We start from the raw sequence: 21,326 nt of genomic DNA on the forward strand, positions 1-21,326 counted from the left end.
GAAAGGTTAAGTGAACATGCCCCAAATCATATGCCAGTCTAGGTGGTCAAGCTGGGATTCAAGCCCAGGCAGCCTGATTCCAGAGCCCAGGCTGCTAAGTTCTCCATGACGCTGCCTCTGGGCGTCTGTTAGAACTGCAAGTTCCTCTCTTTCTCCAAGTTAGATTTATTACAATCTAAATTTTTATATTTACATTTCTGTATGTAACTTCTATGTAGAGCTTTCTGTGCATTGAAATTGTACACAAAACAGCATCTCTTCATCTTCATTCCAGAAGTTTCCATAGGTATCAGTGAAGCTCTGGATTCTGTTTTCCAACAGAAAAATTACTGCATAATTAGTTATGAAATAGCTTTAAGTTTCTCTTGGAATGTATTTACTGTGGTCCCCAACCCCAGGCCGTGGTCCGGTACCTGTCTGTGACCCGTTAGAAAATGGGCCACACATCACCACCTGAGCTCCGCACCATGCCCTTCCCATGACACCCCTCCCGCCCCCCGTCCGTGGAAAAATTGTCTTCTGTGAAACTGATCCCTGGTGCCAGAAAAGTTGGGGAGCACTGCTTTGCAGTGAGAGATAACTTAGAGTCAGTTCTCTGAAAAGGCTTTTTTTACTTCTTTTTTCTTTTTTCCTAAGGCATTTCTTCCTCAAAAGACATCCTTTCTCTATAAATCTACTTCAGATGACTTAATGTCAATCTAATTGTAGTCTCCTGTTTCTTCGCAGTTGAAATTGATATGCTTTGTGGCCCTTTTAGTGTCTGAAGTCAGTGTTGCAGGATTTGATGGCATTCTTACTAAAGCAAAACCCTTTATAATTAAGTTTTATTAAAAAATCCTTATTATTTCATTATGATCATTAAGTAAAAATATTTCTCTGTTATAACAACTTATTAGTAGTGAAATTTATGTGTGTTTGTTGCTATTTTCTAGGGAAGTATGGGTAGTATTACATGCATCGCTTGGAAAGGTGATATATTAGTACTTGGAGATATGGATGGAAATTTAAACTTTTGGGATTTGAAAGGCAGAGTATCCAGGTATGAGCCAAGGATGAAATCTTGTTATTTAGTTAAAAAGAAAAAAAGGAAAAGATAACCTGTTGATATGGTTTCATTGGAGGCTTGTAACTTGGCAAGCAGAATCAGTAAACGTGGGTCCTTTATCACCTGCCCTTGGGAGGAGGGGTCTTGAGCCAAGCTCTTGGTCGTTCATAGGAGACCCTTATCTGCAGGTGGCCCATGCAGAAGTCCTGGGACATTATTCTAGCTGACATCAGAGGGCAGGTCCTTTCTGTCAGATGCAGCTCCCTATCCCAGAAAGGAAAGTGGTTCTCCCATCAACAGACCTGTCAGAAATGGAAATAGAAAAAGACATTGGACATAGTTTTTGGTGACTAGCTATTACTCGACATTGTATTGGTGTTTTTGTTTTTGTTTTTGTTTGTCCTCAGAGGAATACCTACACACCGAAGTTGGGTGAAGAAGATCCGTTTTGCTCCTGGTAAAGGAAACCAAAAGTTAATAGCAATGTACAATGATGGCGCTGAGGTGTGGGATACTAAAGAGGTAGGCCCGGTGCCATGAGGATAAAATGTAAATGAAGCTGGCTAGCTTTTTCCCCCTTCTTTCTGATTTAGAAATGAAAACTATATAATGGATTTGTCAAGTTTCTTATAACAAATTATTTTCTGTTTAGCATTTTTACTTTATAGTATTTCTGCTCTGGAGGTAACAGCTCAACGGATTTATTTATTTTCATGTGTCATCACTGTCTTTGAGACCTTTAAAATGTGGTCTACATGTGGAAGATAGATTTTCAAAGGCTATTCACTTCTCAACTTGCACTGGGCCTTTGCCACAGGCAGTCTTGCTTAACCATTTAATCCACAATGATAAAAATCTTCCTTTTCTGTCTGAAAATGACAACCAAATTCACTCTTGAAGGTTCAGATGGTGAGCAGTTTAAGAAGTGGAAGAAATGTGACCTTTCGGATATTGGACGTGGACTGGTGCACGTCAGATAAAGTGATCTTGGCATCAGATGACGGGTGCATCAGAGTCCTGGAGATGTCTATGAAGTCCACGTGTTTTCGAATGGATGAGCAAGAGTTAACCGGTATGGAATTCTAATGAAAGGGGGCTTTGAACCCCCCCCCCCCGCCTTTTATGAGCACGTGTAGCACCCAGATTTTGGTTTATAAATTCCATTTCCTGACTAAAAAGAGCCAAGGTTCCTTGGAAAAATAGTTTATTATAGGACAGAGGCAGAAAAGGTGCAGGATGAGGCTACAAGAGCTCTTGTGGTACCAGAACTCAAGAAAGTAATTGGAAAACCAAGGAAGACCTGGCATAAGGGGACAAACTGGTTTTGAGAGGCTTCCCCTCCCAAATGTCGGGCAGCCTGTGCATTATATAGAATAATGGTATTGCTGTAAGTGTTGAACACACAAAAAATCTATCATTCCATAGTGTAGTAGTCAAAGAAAGAGAGAAAAAAGGGAGTGGGCAAGAAAGGAAAGCTTGAGTGTCCAGAAGAATGCCAGTTGACAAATGCAGAAAGAATGACAGAATTAGAGAATCGCCAATTGGCAACCCTTGATGCAGTATTTGATTCAAGCAAGGATCATTTGTGGATGTAAATCATTCGGTAAAAGGATGTTTGAGGATAGTAAATTCATGACAGTATCTCCCCCACGTTACCAAGTATACAGGGGGGAAAGTGCCCTGACAAGAGAGAACTCTGATGAGTACCCCTTTAACTAGATGATCAGATTTAGTGTTTTCTGTAAGCAGACAACTAACACGTTCCTTCTGCTGCGAAGCACCGAGTAGTATACAACATCCCTTGTGTGCCATTTCTGCCAAAAATGTCTACCCTGAATCTGATCCTCAGAAAACAGACAAACCAGAAGGTAGGGCATTTTCCACAACAGCTGGCCAGGATTCTTCAAAAACGGAAATGTAGTGTAAGACCAAAAACAAAGAAGTAGGAGGACTGCTCTAGATTAGAGGAGACTAAAGAGACATGACAATGCTATGCTGGAGCCTGGGCTGGACCCTAGATTTTTGAAAAGAATACAGCTGTCAGGATATTTGGGGAATAGCAGAGGACTGTTGAATATGGGCTGCATTTTAAGTGATTTTATCGAATCAATATTAAAATTCTTGAGCGTGAAAAAAAATAATATTAGAAACATTCCCAACCACTTTCTGACTTTTATTTTGAAAAGTCCACATAAAATATTTTGTGTATGATTTAATTTTTATTTAACTACATAGAATGAAGTTTTCTAAAGCAGAGCTATCCAATAGAAATGTGACCCACATATATAAGTTTAAATTTTCTAGTATCTACATTTTAAAGAGTAAAAAGAAACAAATGAAAAAGATTTGAATTAAAATTTTACTTAAGCCAGTATATCCAAAATTTTATCTTTTCATTATATAATGAGTATTAAAAAATCACTAATGAGATATTTTATGATTTTTTAGTACTCAGTCTTTGAAATCCAGTTGGTATTTTACATCTATTATAAAATAAATTGAATTGCCCTCTCAATTTAGAGGATAGATTTTCAGCAGAAATATTTTAGCTTTATGTATATTTTAGAAAATTTTCAATTGAAAAAGTAATCATGCGGCTGGGTGCTATGGCTCATGCTTGTAATTCCAGCACTTTGGGAGGCCAAGGCGGGAGGATGCCTTGAGGCCAGGAGTTCAAGACCAGCCTGGGCAACATAGTGAGACCCCAATCTCTAAAAACAAAAAGGTGGAGGGAGAAGATTATATTAATCAGATTGGAATGCAGAGAATCTCTCCACTCTTAGCCTGTGTTGCCTAAGTAATGACTACGTTGAATATACTTTCTCACTTGCACCAGATTTATACGTTGTTCTCTGCTGACTACTCTATATACAGTTTATAGCTGTACATAGTTTATCACTGTTAGTATAAAACTTTATATTATTAAAAAAAGCAACCCTTTTTTTTTTTTTTTTTTTTTGATGTAGAGCCTGTGTGGTGCCCGTATCTCCTTGTTCCAAGGGCTGCCCTTGCCTTAAAAGCCTTCTTATTACACCAGCCTTGGAGTGGACAGTATTCTTTGGACATTTCTTGTGTGTAAGTTTTTCCATTTTTGTTTTTCTTTCATAATTTACTTAGAGTTGAAGGACACCCATGAAAGTCAGCCATGGCCTATACTCCAGGGTTTAAAGGGAATGGACCCTTAAAACCAAGCCAACAGAAGGCAGGGACACTGAAAGAACCTCCAGTCTGCCCCTCACTTCCACCCCTCTGGGGCCTTGGTGGAGGTGGAGGTCAGCGAGGAGCTGCAGTGCTTGTGTTGCTCTCAGGCGGCTGTGTGGTTTTCTTGTGATCTGAGCATGGACCTGCCATGGTAAGGAAAAGGATGTATGTGAAGAGGGTCGATGGAGACCAAGCGGAATTTGGGACAGGTTAATTCTTTCTAAAAGCAACATTAGTGGGCCTGCTTCAGGGGTATATTATGTTTATATAAAGCTCAGTGTCTGCCTCATTGCAAAAAAATTCACAGAAACTATTATTAGTGGTTATTAATCAAATCCACAAAGAGTACTGAACTTCTGCCCTGTGAAATGCACAGGTGGGCATGGGGTGGGGGATTTAAAGACAGTACCATGAGCTGTCTGTGCTCCGAGAACTGTCTCCTCAGAGAAGCAAGTGTCCATTCTGCAGAGCAGCATGAGCAAGTTCCCTTAGTCATTGCTGGATTCTTCATTAAAAGGAATCTAAACCTGATAATTTTCAGAGCCTGCTAATAAATTATCTGGTTTCTTGAAAGCCAAAGAGGCTTTCATTACCCATTTCTTTGTTTTTGACTCAAGAAGATGAAAACAGACATTAAAGATGATTGGAGGGGCCCTGGGTAAATTTTTGCTTTTTGGTCTATAACCAGGTTTTTAACCAAGACAAATGAGCCTATTTCTGTATTAATACAACTTTTTTTCTGGTGAAGAATGAATGGTTTTAAGTGAAGAAATAATAAACTCATTCAAAATCTTCTCTGTACAGTGATTATCCAGAAAACAAAGAAATAAAGAATCTACTTCAGGAGCAGCTGAACTCACTGTCCAAGTAAGCACTCTCTGTTTTGTTAGTAGATAAGGATGTGAGAAAGAAAAATACAATAAATTGGACTTTATGTTTTAGGAAATATTAGTGGCCCAAGAAGAGAGCATTCTGTTTGCAGAGGTTTGCTTCCCTTCAGAATCTTTGTTTTGTAGAGAAAGCACTTAGTCACAGTGGCAGAGCATCTGTCTTCCCAAGTTCTAGTGCTCTGGTCTCCCATCGGGGCAGGACTCAACGCTGTAATGTCAGCCAGCTCCACCACACAACCCCCGTGAAGCCTTAAGCTGGGGGACACACTCAGGGTGGTTATTCTGTGTCTGCTTCCTATTTCTAAAATTGTTAGCGGCCTCCGAGTGGAAGTTTTTCCAGGTTCATGGTGATCATCAGGAGAAAAGAATTTCAGGATGCACCATGTAAGCCAGGCAAGGGACAGCTTTTATTGAAAACAAAAGTACACTCTCAGGAGAGAGAGCAGGCAAGCTAGAAAGAGAGCAGCTGCACTGGAGGAAATGGTTTTTGGTCTTTTGAAGTCTTACTAATTGAGGGGAGGAATATTTAAGGGTAAGGGGTTGGTTTTTAATAGAATTTGGGTAGCAATTCCTAGAATTGGATTCCCTCCATTTTTATACTTCATATGCTTGTCTTGGAACTGTCACGGTGATTTCAATGGTGGAGAAATTTAGCCAGAGTTCACCTAAGGTGACAGAGAGCTGTCAAGCCAGTTGAAGCTGGTTCTTGCCTTTGGTTATTAGCCCCCACTTAGCTTCTGCCTGAGGTTGTTTACTTTAACACCTGTACCCAGTCTTCAAGCCCCTGCGTCTGGTCTCAGCCCTGTCTCCTACTCTAACATGGGTTGTCTGTGTCAGGTACTGGGTGTGCACAATTCTGGCTAAGAAATGAATATGCTCCCTAGAGCCAGGAGCATTTAAAAGAATGTATGAGGAATAATATTGCAAAGGAAGGAGAAAACTATGGGTCCACAAAGAGTTCTTTGTAAAACAACACATTTGTAGTATAGAACCTGCCACATACAATATTTAACAAACTAAGCATAATAGAATGTTTTGTTGATGGCAAATTCAAAGTAATTACTTTGTTGTTTTATGTTTAAATGGCAAACTATAGATTTAAAGACTGTCTTCCCTGATTTATGGATATTTGATATTTGGCTATTTTAGAATTATCAATTTAATAAACACTAGCCATTCTTCCTTAAGTATTTTATTTTTGGAATAGTTTCAGAATAAATTCTGAATGTTATCTTCTCTAAAGTATATACTGTTCCTGATGATTAGCAAAATGATTTTATCAACAGTGGCATTCTTGTTGCAATAGTTGGGCAACTGTTTATTTTTTTAAAAATGTGGGTTGAACTGTTGCAAGCCTGTAAACCGGAATCAGAGCCCTGTAGCCCCCTGTGGTGGTTGACAGGTATTTCTCTAAGCCTAGATGCACTCTCAGCCCCCTTAAACTTTTGTAATTTCAGGGTCATGGCAAAGAACTTTTGTAAGTTCTAAACATGTTCTTTGACGGGAATTTTCCATTTCAAGAGTATATTGATTTCTTTCCTTGCTTTATTATTTGATTCAAAACTTTTATCTTACATTTGTCTGGATTCCTGCCTGCAGTGACATAAAGAAACTCTTGCTTGATCCAGAATTCACGCTCCTGCAGAGGTGCCTGCTTGTTTCAAGGTAAGATCGCTGGTAGCGTTCTATGTAAGAAACAGAGAATTTCAAGTTAAGTTATTAGTCTTATGAGTTTTTGTTACGGACAGACTCTTAGTTTTTAGAAAAAGATACCAGTTCATCCTTTAGATTTGACTAAAAATAATTTTGAAAGTAGTAATACAAACAGGAAAAAAATCAAATTACATTTTAAATGTGAGATCTAGGCCTTCTCTATTGAAATGCCTCCCTTCTACAAATAGCTTTTTAACATAGGTGTTTTAAAGATACAGATACAAATGGCATGGATTTAAATATACAATAATTTGTATTTAGAAGCAATAACCTGTACTTCCTCTTAGTACAGTAGAGTTGTCAATTATAAAAAAGACCTTTTCCTCTACTCCCCAGAGAATAAATAGCCAATTACTTTCACACCGAATCTAGCCAGTTATCCCAAAAGAACTTCCTCCTTATGTGAAGCTATGGCCCAAATTGAAAGGTGTGCTAATGGCAAACCAGGTAAACAATTGTTTTTCACACAGAACAGAGTCATTGGGGTCTGAAGGGGGCCAGTGCAGTCAGGCCCTGTGTTGTTGGATACCCAGTAGCAGGGCTGGAGAACTTGCTGCCTCTCCCCTTTCACCCGGCCAGGCCCCAGACAGGACAGCACCGTGTCCCCAGTACTGCAGCTACTCTAGCAAGCCCCGTCTGGGCCCAGGTGCGCTGTGTGGGTCAGTCCTGATTTTGGTTACCCCTTCTCAGGCTCTATGGTGATGAGTCGGAGCTGCACTTCTGGACTGTCGCTGCCCACTACCTGCACAGCTTGTCCCAGGAAAAGTCAGCAAGCACGACAGCTACCACAGCAGCTCCTCCTCGGGACAGATTGAGCAACCCACTAGATATATGTTACGATGTGCTCTGTGAAAATGCCTATTTTCAGGTATCATACTTTATATATTAAAACCTCTAAAGCTATCATCTGGATTACTTACATCTTTGTAAGTATCTTACACTTGGGAAGCTTTCAAACTAAGGTAATGTCCATATAACAGAAATAAGCCCCTTGGCACATTTGCATAAAAAGGGTCTTATTCAAGAGAACATAAACACTTAACTGTGCTTTTAATATACATTAACATTTTATTATTAAACAGTCTTAATTTTTGTCTTAAATTTTTAAACTTAGGTTCATTTTGATTCTTATTAATTTTCTATATTTTATTCACTTGGGTTGAATTTACTATTTAAAATATATAATAGTAGCTTCATAATTTTATAATTTACCTTTTAATCTCCAGCAGAACAGCAGAATACATTAGCTCATGTAGTGTTTTCTCATCCGGTTTTACTCAAGCACCAGTTCCTGTAAGTAGGCAGACATGCATACAAATAGTAATGCATTTTAACATTATTTCTTTTCAGATTCTTAGGTTTCTCTAAAGTTGATTACCTAGTAACCCCAGAAGTCACAGTAGTATTTATTAAAATGACTTATTAAGTATATTTAAATAATTCAAGAGTCTTATAATCCAGGTTTAATTTTCCTTTTTTTCCTATTCTAGAAATTTCAACTGGAAAGGGTCAATCTACAGGAAGTAAAACGGTCAACTTACGATCATACAAGGAAATGTACAGACCAGCTACTACTCTTGGGTCAGGTATGTCAGTTTTCATAACTCTTTTCATGCTGCATGAAGTTGCTAATTAGTATTTCAGAGCAGTGTATGTGTGTATCATAAATATTTCCCTCCTACATGTATCTCCTTCCTGTACATTTAGGCTTTCTTTCAAAATAATGCCAGTAAACCTCATGAGAAAGTAAAAACATGGTTAACCAGCTGGTAATTTAGGCTTCCATAATGTCAAACGAAGCCTAGCTATTTCTTTTGTTTTGTTTCTATGTCTCTCAATTGACTGAAACAGAGCTAAAATAGGCAGTTACTTGAGCACCTGGATACAGCAGCCTCTGATTTTGTTTATTTCAAAGAAGTTGTGTTGTACTTTTGTTCAGTTTTTGTGTATGTAAACAAAACATTTAAGAGCATTATTTGAAAATAAACATCTTGTTCTACATTATGAATTTTAAAAGGTTATGTTGGAGGAAAATGTTCTCATAATTAGAAAAACTGTTTCTCTTATTAGACAGACAGAGCTGTGCAGTTGCTATTGGAAACAAGTGCAGATAACCAGCATTATTATTGTGATTCACTGAAAGCCTGTTTGGTCACCACTGTCACCTCATCGGGCCCCTCTCAGAGCACTATTAAGTTGGTGGCAACTAATATGATTGCCAATGGCAAGTTGGCAGGTAAGGCCGTACACTTGGTGGGTAGATGTGTCAATACGCTGGAAAAATCAGACCTGTTCCCAGCACAGTATTTGATTGTTAGGGATATTTCTTTCTTTTTTATGTACACTGAAGAAAAATGGAAAAACTATTGTTAGCTATTTATAAGATGTCTATAATCATCTGTACCAGAACACTTTAAGAATGAAAGGGGGCAGTATTAATAATTGCCAAGACAGCTGGGCATGGTAGCTCATACCTGTAATCTCCGCACTTTTGGAGGGTCACTTGAGGCCAAGAGTTCAAGACCAGCGTGGGCAACATAGCAAGACAGACACTCCTCTGTACAAAAAATTTTTTTACAAAAGTAGCCAGGCATAGCAGCACATACCTGTAGTCCCAGCTACTCGGAAACTGAAGCAGGAGGATCACATGAGCCCAGGAGCTTGAGGTAACTGAGCTATGATCGCACCACTGCACTCCAGCCTGGCAGACAGAGCAACACCTTGTTTCTTTAAAAAAAAAAAGAATTTCCAAGACAGTAGGCATAAATTGGATAATCCCAGGCAAACTAGAACAATAAAGTCTGTGAGTGAGACATGCTTTGCTGTTTATCCTCTGGACTGTATTTTATTCCTATCCTGAGTGGTGGCAGTGCAGAACTCCTCATATCTGATCTTAAAATTCAAGTCAAGAATGTCTCCAGTAGGTATAAAATATACAAGACTAGATGAAATCAAGTGGTAATTTTCCTTTTTAATGGCTTGTCAAAGAAAGCTGCAGCGTCATTTTAGGGGCTTCTCTTTTGTCTCCTAGAGGGCGTCCAGTTGCTCTGCCTGATAGATAAAGCTGCGGACGCCTGCCGCTACCTGCAGACGTATGGCGAGTGGAATCGGGCAGCGTGGCTCGCGAAAGTAGGTGCCTTCAGCTTTGGGATAGAGAGTTCAGTCTTGATCTGTTGGCTCGTGACTTGGAAGCATTCTTTGGCCTGCAACGCCTGCTTTGCAAATTTTTTTTACACCTCTCATCCTCTTTCTATGCTTTATGAGTGTAAATTGCATTTCTTATTGAAAAATGGAGCTCACATTGTTAGCAATTCAATGAAAGCAGCTGCCTTCTCTCCCTGCTGGCGTCCGAGTCCAGAGGCTGCCGGGTTCCTAGGTCCTGCAGGCAGGCACAGGTCGTTATCACTGCTATTCATGGTTTCAGGGCAGTGCGTTAGTCAAGCAGAGCCTAGTATTTGTTTCATGGGAATAGAGCTCACTTCGAATGAATGATTTTTTTCTTTACAGAGTGCAGGATGTTTTTGTTTTTAACATGGGCATCTTTTTCAGGTCCGTTTAAATTCTGAAGAGTGCACTGATGTCCTAAAGCGGTGGGTTGACCACCTTTGTTCTCCACAAGTCAATCAGAAGTCAAAGGCCCTCCTGGTCCTTCTCTCTCTGGGCTGCTTTTACAGCGTGGCGGAGACGCTGCACAGGTATGCCCAGGGTGCCCCCGTGCTGCTCAGGCTTCCCGGGACTAACCGCTTCACGCAGGCTTGAGGCCCTAGCAGGTGGATGGGAGTAGTCGGTGGCAGAGTGACAGAAGCTGTTCACGTCCATTCATTCTTCATTTGGTGTAACAGCTGTGATGTCTTCCTAGTGATATACTGGTCAGACCCAACAGGTACCTATTTAAAAAGAATATAAAAGAGGTCTTCAGAGAATTGCAGATGATTCAGCTTTGAATAGAGCAACTGAGAGGAAGCCCAGAGAGAAGGAGGAAGGGTAACAGAGGCGTGGCCAGCTGCAGATGTCCCCTCTGGCAGCCTTCAAGAGGAATACCCGTCACTTATTATGGGACATTTTATTATTTGAAACTAAGGGAGATAGGTTGAGGCAAATATGACAAAAGATTATTTGTTAAATCTGGACAGTGGGTACGTGGGTACTTCTCATACCTCTGTAGAGTTCTGTGTACTTGAACTATTTCACAGTTTTTTTAAGTATTAATTTTTAAAAAGCTTGGAGTGAGGGACACAAGTATTCATTCACCCCCTTTTTTTTTTTTTTAAATAAACCAGAGCTTAGAAAGCTGCTAGTGTAACTTTTGCAATACTCAGGTTTCCAGGGAAAATGTGTACAAGTCATTATAGAAAAATATACCCTTAGATGGTTCTACCCTCAAATGACCTAAATCACGACGCATAACTCTTACTTTGTTCTGTTGAGCAGCATGCGATACTTCGATCGAGCAGCCTTGTTTGTGGAAGCCTGCCTCAAGTATGGTGCCTTTGAGGTCACTGAGGACACAGATATCCTTTGCAAAGTCATTTATGGTGAAGCGGAAGAAAGTGGCATGCGTGGGTTTGGAAATTCCTCTTAGTTGTACTGCCTGGGCAGGAACTTTAGTTATTTTAGTTATTTTACTTATTATACTGAGAAAGATCCATGTTCTGTATTCCCCAAAGCCAGGAAAGAGGGAGATGTGGGAGGAGTAGGAGGTGGAAGGTAGGGGCTGCATAGCTGGTGCCAGCTCTATCTAGGGTGAAGGGGAGCAGGACGCAGCTGCTTTGGGCCCAGCTGGTGCGAAGGATGGTTTGTTACAGATTGAGACACGGCCTCCGGTGGCCAGGAATCGCCCTCCCCCAGCAAAGAGGTGTCTGTGTCCTCCTGTGCTATGCCCCTGTGAATACCAGGTCCCTCCCGGGCAGCTCGGCAGAGCTTGCTCTTCTTCCCTGTCCCCAGGAGCCTGTGTGAGCCCAGTCACAACCCTCTTTGCTCTTCTTTTCCTTAACTGGGGTTTACAGAAACTCACCGCTGCTATATTTGCAGATTATGCCCGAAGTTTGAAGAACCTCGGTTTTAAACAGGGAGCAGTTCTTTTTGCTTCGAAAGCTGGAGGAGCTGGCGAAGATTTGTTGAAGGAGCTTGAGTCCCCGAAGAAAGAACCGACCGAAGAGTGACAGGCTAATATTGCCAGGGACTCCGACCTCGGAGGCAGGTGGATGGGGGCACTGGTCTGGCTGTGGTCACCATCGCAGTCCAGACTGATGAGGAAGGACGGGGTCCTTGGGAGCTGTTTCACCACCTTTCTGAAGCTAGACATGCACAACAGCATACAGGCGTCTGCATTAGGAGCAAGTTCTTGTCCTGCATTGATCTCAGAGAAAATGTGACTGCTTCAGATTGTGAAAGGGCAGAACATTTTATACTTTTGGGAGGAGAACATTAAGAGTCCCTGGAAATACTTTTAATTTTTTTGAACTTAAAATTCAATAGACTGAATCACTTTTCTCATTGACTAAATTTAAACATGTTTGAGAAACCTACAGTAAAAGAAATTTGTGAGACCTATTCTCAGATGTGTGCTGTGCCTGTGTTTATATACAATCATTCAAGATACAAACAGGGCAGAAATGTTTAACCATTAAAGATAGCTTACCAAAGCATTTTTTGTTTTCTTACCATGAAAACACAGAACTGTTGATTCCTTGGTTTTAGGCAGTTTCTAAATGTTGTAATTTCAGGCTCATAAGCTCATAGGGTGGTTCAAGCTTCATGTTTAGTTCCAGTAGGTGAGCTCTTTGCTATTTTGGATTTTAACTCCTTCTGTGATGCAGAACAGTCACCTCATTTTTGAAGTCTGTCTTTGTACTTTAATTTTCTCTTTGTGGTCTTCTAATAGCTGAAACATATAAGATGTAACTATTATAAATTATTGCTAAGAATGTAAATGTCTATAACTTACAAAATAATAAAATGAAAATGCCATCCAGGCCTGTGTTCTCTGCGTTGCCGTGCGTGAGCTCAGGTGAGGTGACAGTCCCCTCGGGTCACCTGGCTGCCCATCCTCTGCAGTCCGGTTGCTCCTTCCGTGTCCAGAGAAACCTGCACGGAGAATTCTGCAGTGCAGCACAGAGCAGGACTGACTCCTGCACCCTGGGCAAGTCTACCTCTGAGTCCCCGAGTGGGACCTTGGCTCATGCAGGGCTCTCGGAGGCAAGGGAATGAGCATTCCCATCTTTCCTCTCCTGGGCCTGTAGGTGACGCATAGCCTGACACCTGCCAGGAGGCAGGACTTTTAGGGAGACTCATAACCTCTTTCTACTCTTAGAAATTAAACAGTGTGGAAAGAAAAGATGGCAGAGTTGAGGTAACCGCCTGGATTCGTGCTCCCAGAGAGGAAGGCATAGATCTCGACCTGCTACAATGCGAGTGGATCGCTCCCCTGTAAGAACAGCGTTGTGAATCCACAGAGAATCAGCATGGGACACAAAAAGCAAGAAAAAGATAAGGTGAACAGGAGATAAGATTGCGAAAATCTGGAGCATGTGAGACAATAGAGAGTAGAGCATGGGGTGGCTGTGCCCACCTCACCAGCGAGTGAGGTGGGATCAGTCCCACAGGAGAACATCTTGCTTCCCCACTGGCCTCCACACGCACTGAGACAGGGATCTGCCTGAAGTCAGTGCAAAATCACTGCGTGAGACGTGGGGGCTCTGTGGAGAGGAGACATTAGTGGGAAGTATCTTGAACTCCCGAGTTCTGTGCCAGGACTGTGCCTAGCAGGGGAGGGACGGGTCTGGGCTACTGCTGGAGGTAGCTAGGAGACAGGTAAATTGCCTCTACCACTCAGCAGGTCTAGATTGACAAAGGTGAAAACTAATTAGGGGACTCTAACCTGGAAACCACTGCAGGCTATTAGGCCTGCTCAGGGTGGATCAGAGAGAGAAAGAGCTCCTGCTGAATGGGCATCAGATTGTGGGAGGGCGACATAAAGGAGACAAGGGGTCATCTTGATGACACAGCCCCTGGATCCGGCACCCGCCACCCCCTGAACATTAACCCCCAGTGCTGGCGATCTGCGGGCAGGCAGTCGCCATTTTCGGGGTCCACAGCCTAGCTGCTGCCGTGCAATGCTCCCCTCCCTTAGCCCGCAGACTCTCGCTAGGAGCTCCGCCCTTGTGCGACTTATGGCCAAGGTCCAGTTTTGATGTGCGAACTCTGAGTGCTCCCCCAGTCATGAGAGATTAGAGCATGGACCCTGCAGGCATTGGGGTGGGGCAGACCATCGCTGGGGGATCTGCAGCTGCTGGGGCGCTGGGCAAACAGCAGCACCACTCCCTTAGAGGTAGGCACCACCTCTGGAGGGGGAGAGACAAGAAAAAGACACTTTCTCTCTGCAGCCAGTGTGAATCTTGGCAGCAGATCAAAAGTTGTCAGCCCGGTTACCTAACTCGTCAAACCAGTTTTAGGTCAAATCAATATTCTGGGGCTGGACCCACCAGGAGCAGCCCCCAGTTGTGGTAGAAGAATCCTGAACAACACATAAGTGGCTCCCCCTAGGGACAAAGAAAGCAACACACCTAGGCTGTTAAGTAGCCTAGGAGCAGAGCACAGGCCTGTTATTATCCAGATGAAAGCTGAAAGGAGAGAAGCAACCATTGATCCAGATGGGAAGGACTCAGCAAAAGAACTCTGGCAGTATAAAGAATCAAACGGAGAACACACCCCCCAAAAAGAACACCAGCTCTCTAGCAATGGACATGAACCAAATTCAGAACACTAATATGTCACAGGAAGAATTTCAAACATGGACCGTAAGAAAGCTGAATGATATGCAAGAAAAAAATGGATAACCAACACAAAGAAACCACAAAAAAATCCAGGATTTGGAAGAAAAATTCACTAAAGAAATTGAAATATTAAAGAAAAATCAAACCGAATTCTTGGAAATGAAGAATTTATTCAGGGAACTACAAAACATGGTGGAAAGCCTCAATAGCAGGGTAGATCAAACAGAAGAAAAAAATCTCAGAGATCAAAGATAACACCTTACAATTAAATAAGTCAGTCACAGAAATAGAGGAAAGAAATAAGAGAAAAGACCAGAGTCCGCAAGAAATGTGGGATTATGTGAACAAGCCTAACGTGAGAGTTATGGGCATTCCTGAGGGTGAAGAAGATAATACGAAAGGGTTGGATAAGCTATTTGAAGATATAATTGAGGAAAATTTCCCAAGCCTTGCTAAAACTCTAGATATACACGTTCAAGAAGCTCAAAGGACCCCTGGGAGATTCATTGCAAATAGGAAGACACCACGTCACGCAGTCATCAGACTAACCAAAATATCCACTAAAGAGGCTATTTTTCGAGCTATAAGGAGAAAGAAACAAGTAACATACAAAGGAAAACCCATCCCAATAACGCCAGATTTCTCAACTGAAACCTTACAAGCAAGAAGAGACTGGGGCCCCATTCTCACTCTTCTGAAACAGAATAATGTCCAGCCTAGAATCTTGTACCCACCTAAGCTAAGTTTTGTATATGAAGGAGAAATTAAGACATTCTCAGATAAACAAAGACTGAGGGAATTCACCACGACAAGACCAGCCCTCCAAGAAGTACTCAAAACAGAGTTACACATGGACCAGCACAAGAAAAACCCACGAATGTAAAACTACTCGAGAGCTAAAGATCAAAACCCAGTTACCACAATGGCTCAAGAGAGAAAACAGCAATGAAGTTCTACCCAACAGGTTGAACAGAAATCTGTCCCACTTATCAGTTCTCTCAATAAATGTGAATGGCTTGAATTCCCCACTCAAGAGACATAGACTGGCCCAATAGATAAAAAAAATACACACCAGGTATCTGCTGTCTTCAGAAAACTCATCTAACCTGCAAGGATGCATTTAGACTGAAAATAAAAGGGTGGAAATTGATATTTCAAGCAAATGGAAGCCAAAAGAAAGCTGGCGTGGCAGTTTTAATCTCTGATAACTTAGTTTTTAAATCAACAAAAGTAATGAAAGGCAAAGATGGTTACTATATACTGGTGAAGGGTACAATTCAACAAGAAGACATAACTATACTTAATATATATGCACCTAACTTAGGTGCACCCAGATTCATAAAGCAAACCCTACTTGATCTGAACCAAATGATAGATAATACTATAATAGCCGGAGACTTTAATACCCACTGACAGCACAGGACAGATCCTCCAAACAGAAAATAAACAAAGAAATAATGGACTTAAATAGAATGCTAGAACAAATGGGCCTGACTGACATCTACAGGACATTCTACCCCAAATCCAGTGAATATACGTTCTTCTCATCAGCTCATGGGACATTGTCTAAGATTGACCATATCCTAGGACACAAAGTATGTCTTAAAAAATTTTAAAAAATAGAAATTATACCATGGATCTTCTCAGATCACGGCGGAATAAAAGTAGAAATTAACCCTAACAGAAATTCTCATTCCTACTCAAAGTCATGAAAGCTAAACAACGTTCTCCTGAATGATTATTTTATAAATGAAGAAATCAAGATGGAAATCAAAAGATTCTTTCAATTAAACGACAAAGGAGACACAAGTTATCAAAATCTGTGGGACACAGCTAAAGCAGTCCTGAGGGGAAAATTTATTTCCATAAATGCCTATATCAAAAAGACAGAAAACTTACAAATGGACAACCTAATGAATAGACTCAAAGAGCTGGAGAAAGAAGAACAGACCGACCCCAAACCCAGCAGAAGGAGAGAAATTAATAAGATCAAATCAGAACTAAATGAAAAGGACAACAAAAAAACCATACAGGAGATTAATAAAACAAAAAGTTGGTTCTTTGAAAAGGTAAACAAAATAGACACACCTCTGGCTAGACTAACCAAGAGCAGAAAAGAAAAATCTCTAATAACCTCCATCAGGAACATGAAAAGAGAAATCACAACCGATGCCACAGAGATACATGATATCATCTATGAATTCTACAAAAATCTTTATGCACACAAACTGGAAAATGTGGAGGAAATGGACAAATTTTTAGAAACACACAGCCTTCCTAGGCTCAACCAGGAAGAAATAGAATTCCTGAATAGACCAATATCAAGAACTGAAATCGAAACAGCAAAACAAAAAAAAACCTTCCCAAAAAGAAAACCCCTGGACCAGATGGGTTCAGACCCAAATTTTACCACGCCTATAAAGAACTGGTGCCCATCCTACATAAATTTTTCTCCAACATTGAGAGGGACGGATTTCTCCCCAACACATTTTATGAAGCCAACATAACTTCGATACCAAAACCAGGAAAGGATGCAACAAAAAAAGAAAATTACAGACCAATATCCCTTATGAATATAGATGCAAAAATTCTCAATAAAATCCTAGCAAATGGAATCCAAGTGCTTATCAAGAAAATAATCCATCACGACCAAGTGGGCTTCATCCCAGAGATGCAGGGATGGTTCAACATATGCAAATCTATAAATGTAATTCACCACATAAATAGAAGCAAAAATAAAGACCATATGATCCTCTCAATAGACAGATGCAGAAATAGCATTTGACAAATTCAAAACCCTTTTATGATAAGAATGCTTAACAAAATAGGCATAGATGGGGCCTATCTAAAAATGATACAAGCCATATATGACAACCCCCCAGCCAACATCATACTGCATGGGGAAAAATTGAAAGCATTCCCACTCAGAACTGGAACCAGACAAGGCTGCCCATTGTCTCCGTTACTTTTCAACATAGTACCGGAAGCCCCTGTGAGAGCTATCAGGCAAGAGAGCAGAATCAAGGGTGTCCAAATAGGGACAGAAGAGATCAAACTCTCACTCTTTGCTGATGATATGATATTGTATCTAGAAAACCCCAAGGATTCAACCAAGATACTCTTGGAATTGATAAATGAATTTAGTAAAATCTCAGGATACAAAATCAATACACACAAAACAGAGGCATTCATATATGCCAATAATAGTCAAACGGAGAACCAAATTAAGGACTCAATACCCTTCACAATAGCAACAAAGAAAATAAAATACCTAGGAATATATTTAACTAAGGAGGTAAAAGACTTCTACAGGGAGAACTATGAAACACTGAGGAAGGAAATCACAGAGCATGTAAACAGGTGGAAAACCATACCATGCTTGTGGGTCAGAAGAATCAGCATTGTTAAAATGTCTATGCTACCCAAAGTGATCTACAGATTCAATGCAATCCCTATTAAATTACCAACATCATTTTTCACAGATATAGAAAAATAATTTTACGCTTTGTATGGAACCAGAGAAGACACCATTTAGCAAAAGCCCTTTTAGGCAATAAGAACAAAATGGGAGGTATTAATTTACCAGACTTCAAACTATACTACAAGGCTCTGGTTATTAAAACTGTATGGTATTGGCACAAGTAAAGGGACACAGACCAGGGGAACAGATATAAAACCATCCTCATATAGCCATCTAATCTTTGACAAAGCAGACAAAAACATACTCTGGGGAAAAGAATCCTTATTCAATAAATGGTGCTGGGAAAACTGGATAGCCACTATAGAAGACTGAAACAGGACCCACACCTTTCACCTCTCACAAAAATCAAATCATGATGGGTTACAGACTTAAACCTTAGGTGTGAAACGATTAGAATTCTAGAAGAAAATGTGGGAAAGACTTATAGACATTGGCCTAGGCAAAGAATTTATGAGGAAGACCCCAAAGGCAATCACAGCAACAACAAAAATAAATAAATGGGACCTGATTAAATTAAAAAGCTTCTGCACAACCAAAGAAACAGTCATGACAGCAAACACACAACCTACAGAATGGGAAAATATTTTCACATGCTACACATCCAGTAAAGGACTGATAACTAGAATCTATTTAGAACTCAGGAAAATCAGCAAGAAAGAATCCAATAACCCTATCAAAAAGTGGGCAAAGGACATGAACAGAAATTTTTCAAAAGAAGATAGAAGAATGGCCAACAAACATGAAAAAATGCTCAGCATCTCTAATCATCAGGGAAATGTAAATCAAAACCACAATGAGATATCACTTACCTCCAGTGAGAATGGTCTTTATCAAAATGTCCCATAACAATAAATGTTGGCGTGGATGTGGAGAGACAGGAACACTCATTCACTGCTGGTGGGACTGCAAACTAGTGCAACCACTGTGGAAAGCAATATGGAGATACCTTAAACAGATACAAGTAGACCTACCATTCGATCCAGCAATCCCATTATTGGGCATCTACCCAAAAGAACAAAAGTCATTCTATAAAAAAGACATCTGCACCCGAATGTTTATAGCAGCACAATTCACAATCACAAAGATGTGGAAACAACCCAAATGCCCATCAATTCATGAGTGGATTAGTAAAATGTGGTATATGTATACCACGGAGTATTACTCAGCTATAAGAAATAACAGTGATATAGAATCTCTTTTGTTCTCCTGGAGAGAGCTGGAACTCATTCTACTAAGTGAAGTATCCCAAGAATGGAAAAATAAGCACCACATGTACTCACCAGCAGATTGGTTTCCCTGATCATCACCTAAGTGCACATTTGGGAGTAACACTAATCGAGTGTCGGACACATGTCGGGGGTGGGAGAGGGGATGGGTGTATACATACATAATGAGTGCGATGCACACTGTCTGGGGAATGGACACGCTCGAAGCTCTGACTCGGGGGGATCGGGGGGCAAGGGCAATATACATAAACTAAACTTTTGTACCCTCATAATATGCTGAAATAAAAAAAAAGCTGTAGGAATATAAAAAACAAAAAAGAATTGAAACAGTGTGATCCGCTCTGCCAAGGAACTGAGCTCCATGGAGAGGAACGTCCTAGGAATGCTGTTCCTAGGTCAGGGCCTTGGCTAACGGTTCTAGAAGAAATCCACGATCCATCATTTGTGCTGTACCTGGCTACTTTACTACCCTTTCTTTGGCTGGGCAGGTTACATTAGACTTTCTAAAGGCCATGGGAAAACACAGCTCTCTTTACGTTGTTTATGACTTAAAATGATTGTCCAGATATATTTTATTTATTCACCCATTGTCTTAGCTTGGACTATTACCAAATAGCATAGAGTGGGTGGGTGGCTTAAACAGCAGACGTTTTTTTCTCACAGTGCTGGAGGCTGGAAGTCCAAGATCAAGGTGCTGACAGACTTGTTCCTGGTGAGGAACTTCCTGGTTTGTGGGGCACCACCTTTGTGCTGTGTCCTCGTGTGGCCTTTCCTCTGCGTGTGCACATGAAATGAGTGAGATCTGTCTTCCTCTTAAAGGGCGCTGATCCCGTTGTGAGGGTGAAGCCCTCAGGACCCAATCTGAACCTGATCTGAACCTGATCACCTCCAAAGGCCGGACCTCCAAAACCATCACATTGCAGGGAAAGGTTTCAAGGTAGGATTTGGGGGAGACACAAACATTGAGTTCATAACCACCACCAACTGTGCTGAACTTAGTAAGCAGAGAGGAGAAAGAAGAAATTTTATTCCCGAGTAGTGCATTTTGAAAAATAAATATTCTCTGAGTTTGAGGCCATCGAATAGGTAATGAGGCATTGCCTGACTGTGGGAAGGAAAGAGGAGCCAGGCACAGCAGCTGGGGAGGAACCCGGGCGGCAGACACGGCGAGAGCCTGGATCCGTGTCAGCCAGCTGGCTGGCGTAGCTGTTCGTACTCTCACAGCAAGACAGAGACCTAGCCTGTGTCAAGATAAAGCTGCGAGTCCCTTTTTAAACAGGACACGGGATCCCCCTCCCTGGTGGCGGTACGGGCACAGAGCTGGAACTGTGCTGTGCCACCTCTATTAAGCATTAGAAATCAGGAGCTGAATAAGTATGAATCATTTTTCACATTCAGCCTTTCTGAATATCAGCGGATCTTTTCATGAAGGATCTTTAACAACACGGTTATTGATGTATTAGCAAGACGGCTTCAGCGGGTGAAACAACCGGCCGGCATCAGGAATGAGGCTGAGAATGACTTCAGGGCAGCAGCCCCTCCTGTGCCAGCCCCCACAGGAGCTGCTGCTCAGGGCTCAGCCCTTCCCTGGCCACAGAGCCTGGTGGGGAGTGGGCGTCGGGAGGAGGGAGTCCTCAGGAGGAGGGCCCAGTGTAGGTGCTTCCTCTTGGCCGGGCTTGTCGGAGCCATTTCCTGCCTGTCACTCACTGTTACCTTTTTCCTGCTCTTTCGCTGATGGATCGTTCTGCCAAAGGTGGCATGGCTCACCAAAGGCTTGCTGTGGGTCTTCCCACTACTTTGGAGGAGGTGGCAGGACATCCTGTTCTTTCAAAGTAGATATCAGAGCAGATCTGTACAAACTTCTTGTCCCTCCCACACACGCCTAATCAGAAAGTCTCAGCGTAACAGACCTTGATTAAGAAAATAATTCCTCTCTCACCTGTTTATTTCCTGAGCCTTCCTCTTGCGTGAGGACGGTGTTATGTTTCAGTGAAC

General features: G+C 41.4%; 1 protein-coding gene across 1 annotated transcript in view; it reads left to right on the forward strand.

The window, feature by feature from the left end:
- WDR11 (WD repeat domain 11) overlaps positions 1–12,823 on the forward strand; it is a 50,401-nt gene extending 37,578 nt beyond the window's left edge. Inside the window, exons 17-29 of the mRNA XM_069460334.1 lie at positions 933–1,039; positions 1,453–1,567; positions 1,946–2,117; positions 4,012–4,120; positions 5,051–5,113; positions 6,736–6,801; positions 7,540–7,717; positions 8,340–8,435; positions 8,920–9,085; positions 9,881–9,978; positions 10,399–10,544; positions 11,281–11,360; positions 11,854–12,823. Of these exons, the coding sequence (XP_069316435.1) occupies positions 933–1,039; positions 1,453–1,567; positions 1,946–2,117; positions 4,012–4,120; positions 5,051–5,113; positions 6,736–6,801; positions 7,540–7,717; positions 8,340–8,435; positions 8,920–9,085; positions 9,881–9,978; positions 10,399–10,544; positions 11,281–11,360; positions 11,854–12,011 (1,554 nt within the window). The 3' untranslated portion in view covers positions 12,012–12,823. The remainder of the gene's footprint in view (positions 1–932; positions 1,040–1,452; positions 1,568–1,945; positions 2,118–4,011; positions 4,121–5,050; positions 5,114–6,735; positions 6,802–7,539; positions 7,718–8,339; positions 8,436–8,919; positions 9,086–9,880; positions 9,979–10,398; positions 10,545–11,280; positions 11,361–11,853) is intronic.
- The last annotated feature ends 8,503 nt before the right edge of the window (positions 12,824–21,326 follow it).

Source organism: Eulemur rufifrons, chromosome 28 (assembly GCF_041146395.1).
Source record: "Eulemur rufifrons isolate Redbay chromosome 28, OSU_ERuf_1, whole genome shotgun sequence".
Classification (NCBI taxonomy): domain Eukaryota; kingdom Metazoa; phylum Chordata; class Mammalia; order Primates; family Lemuridae; genus Eulemur; species Eulemur rufifrons.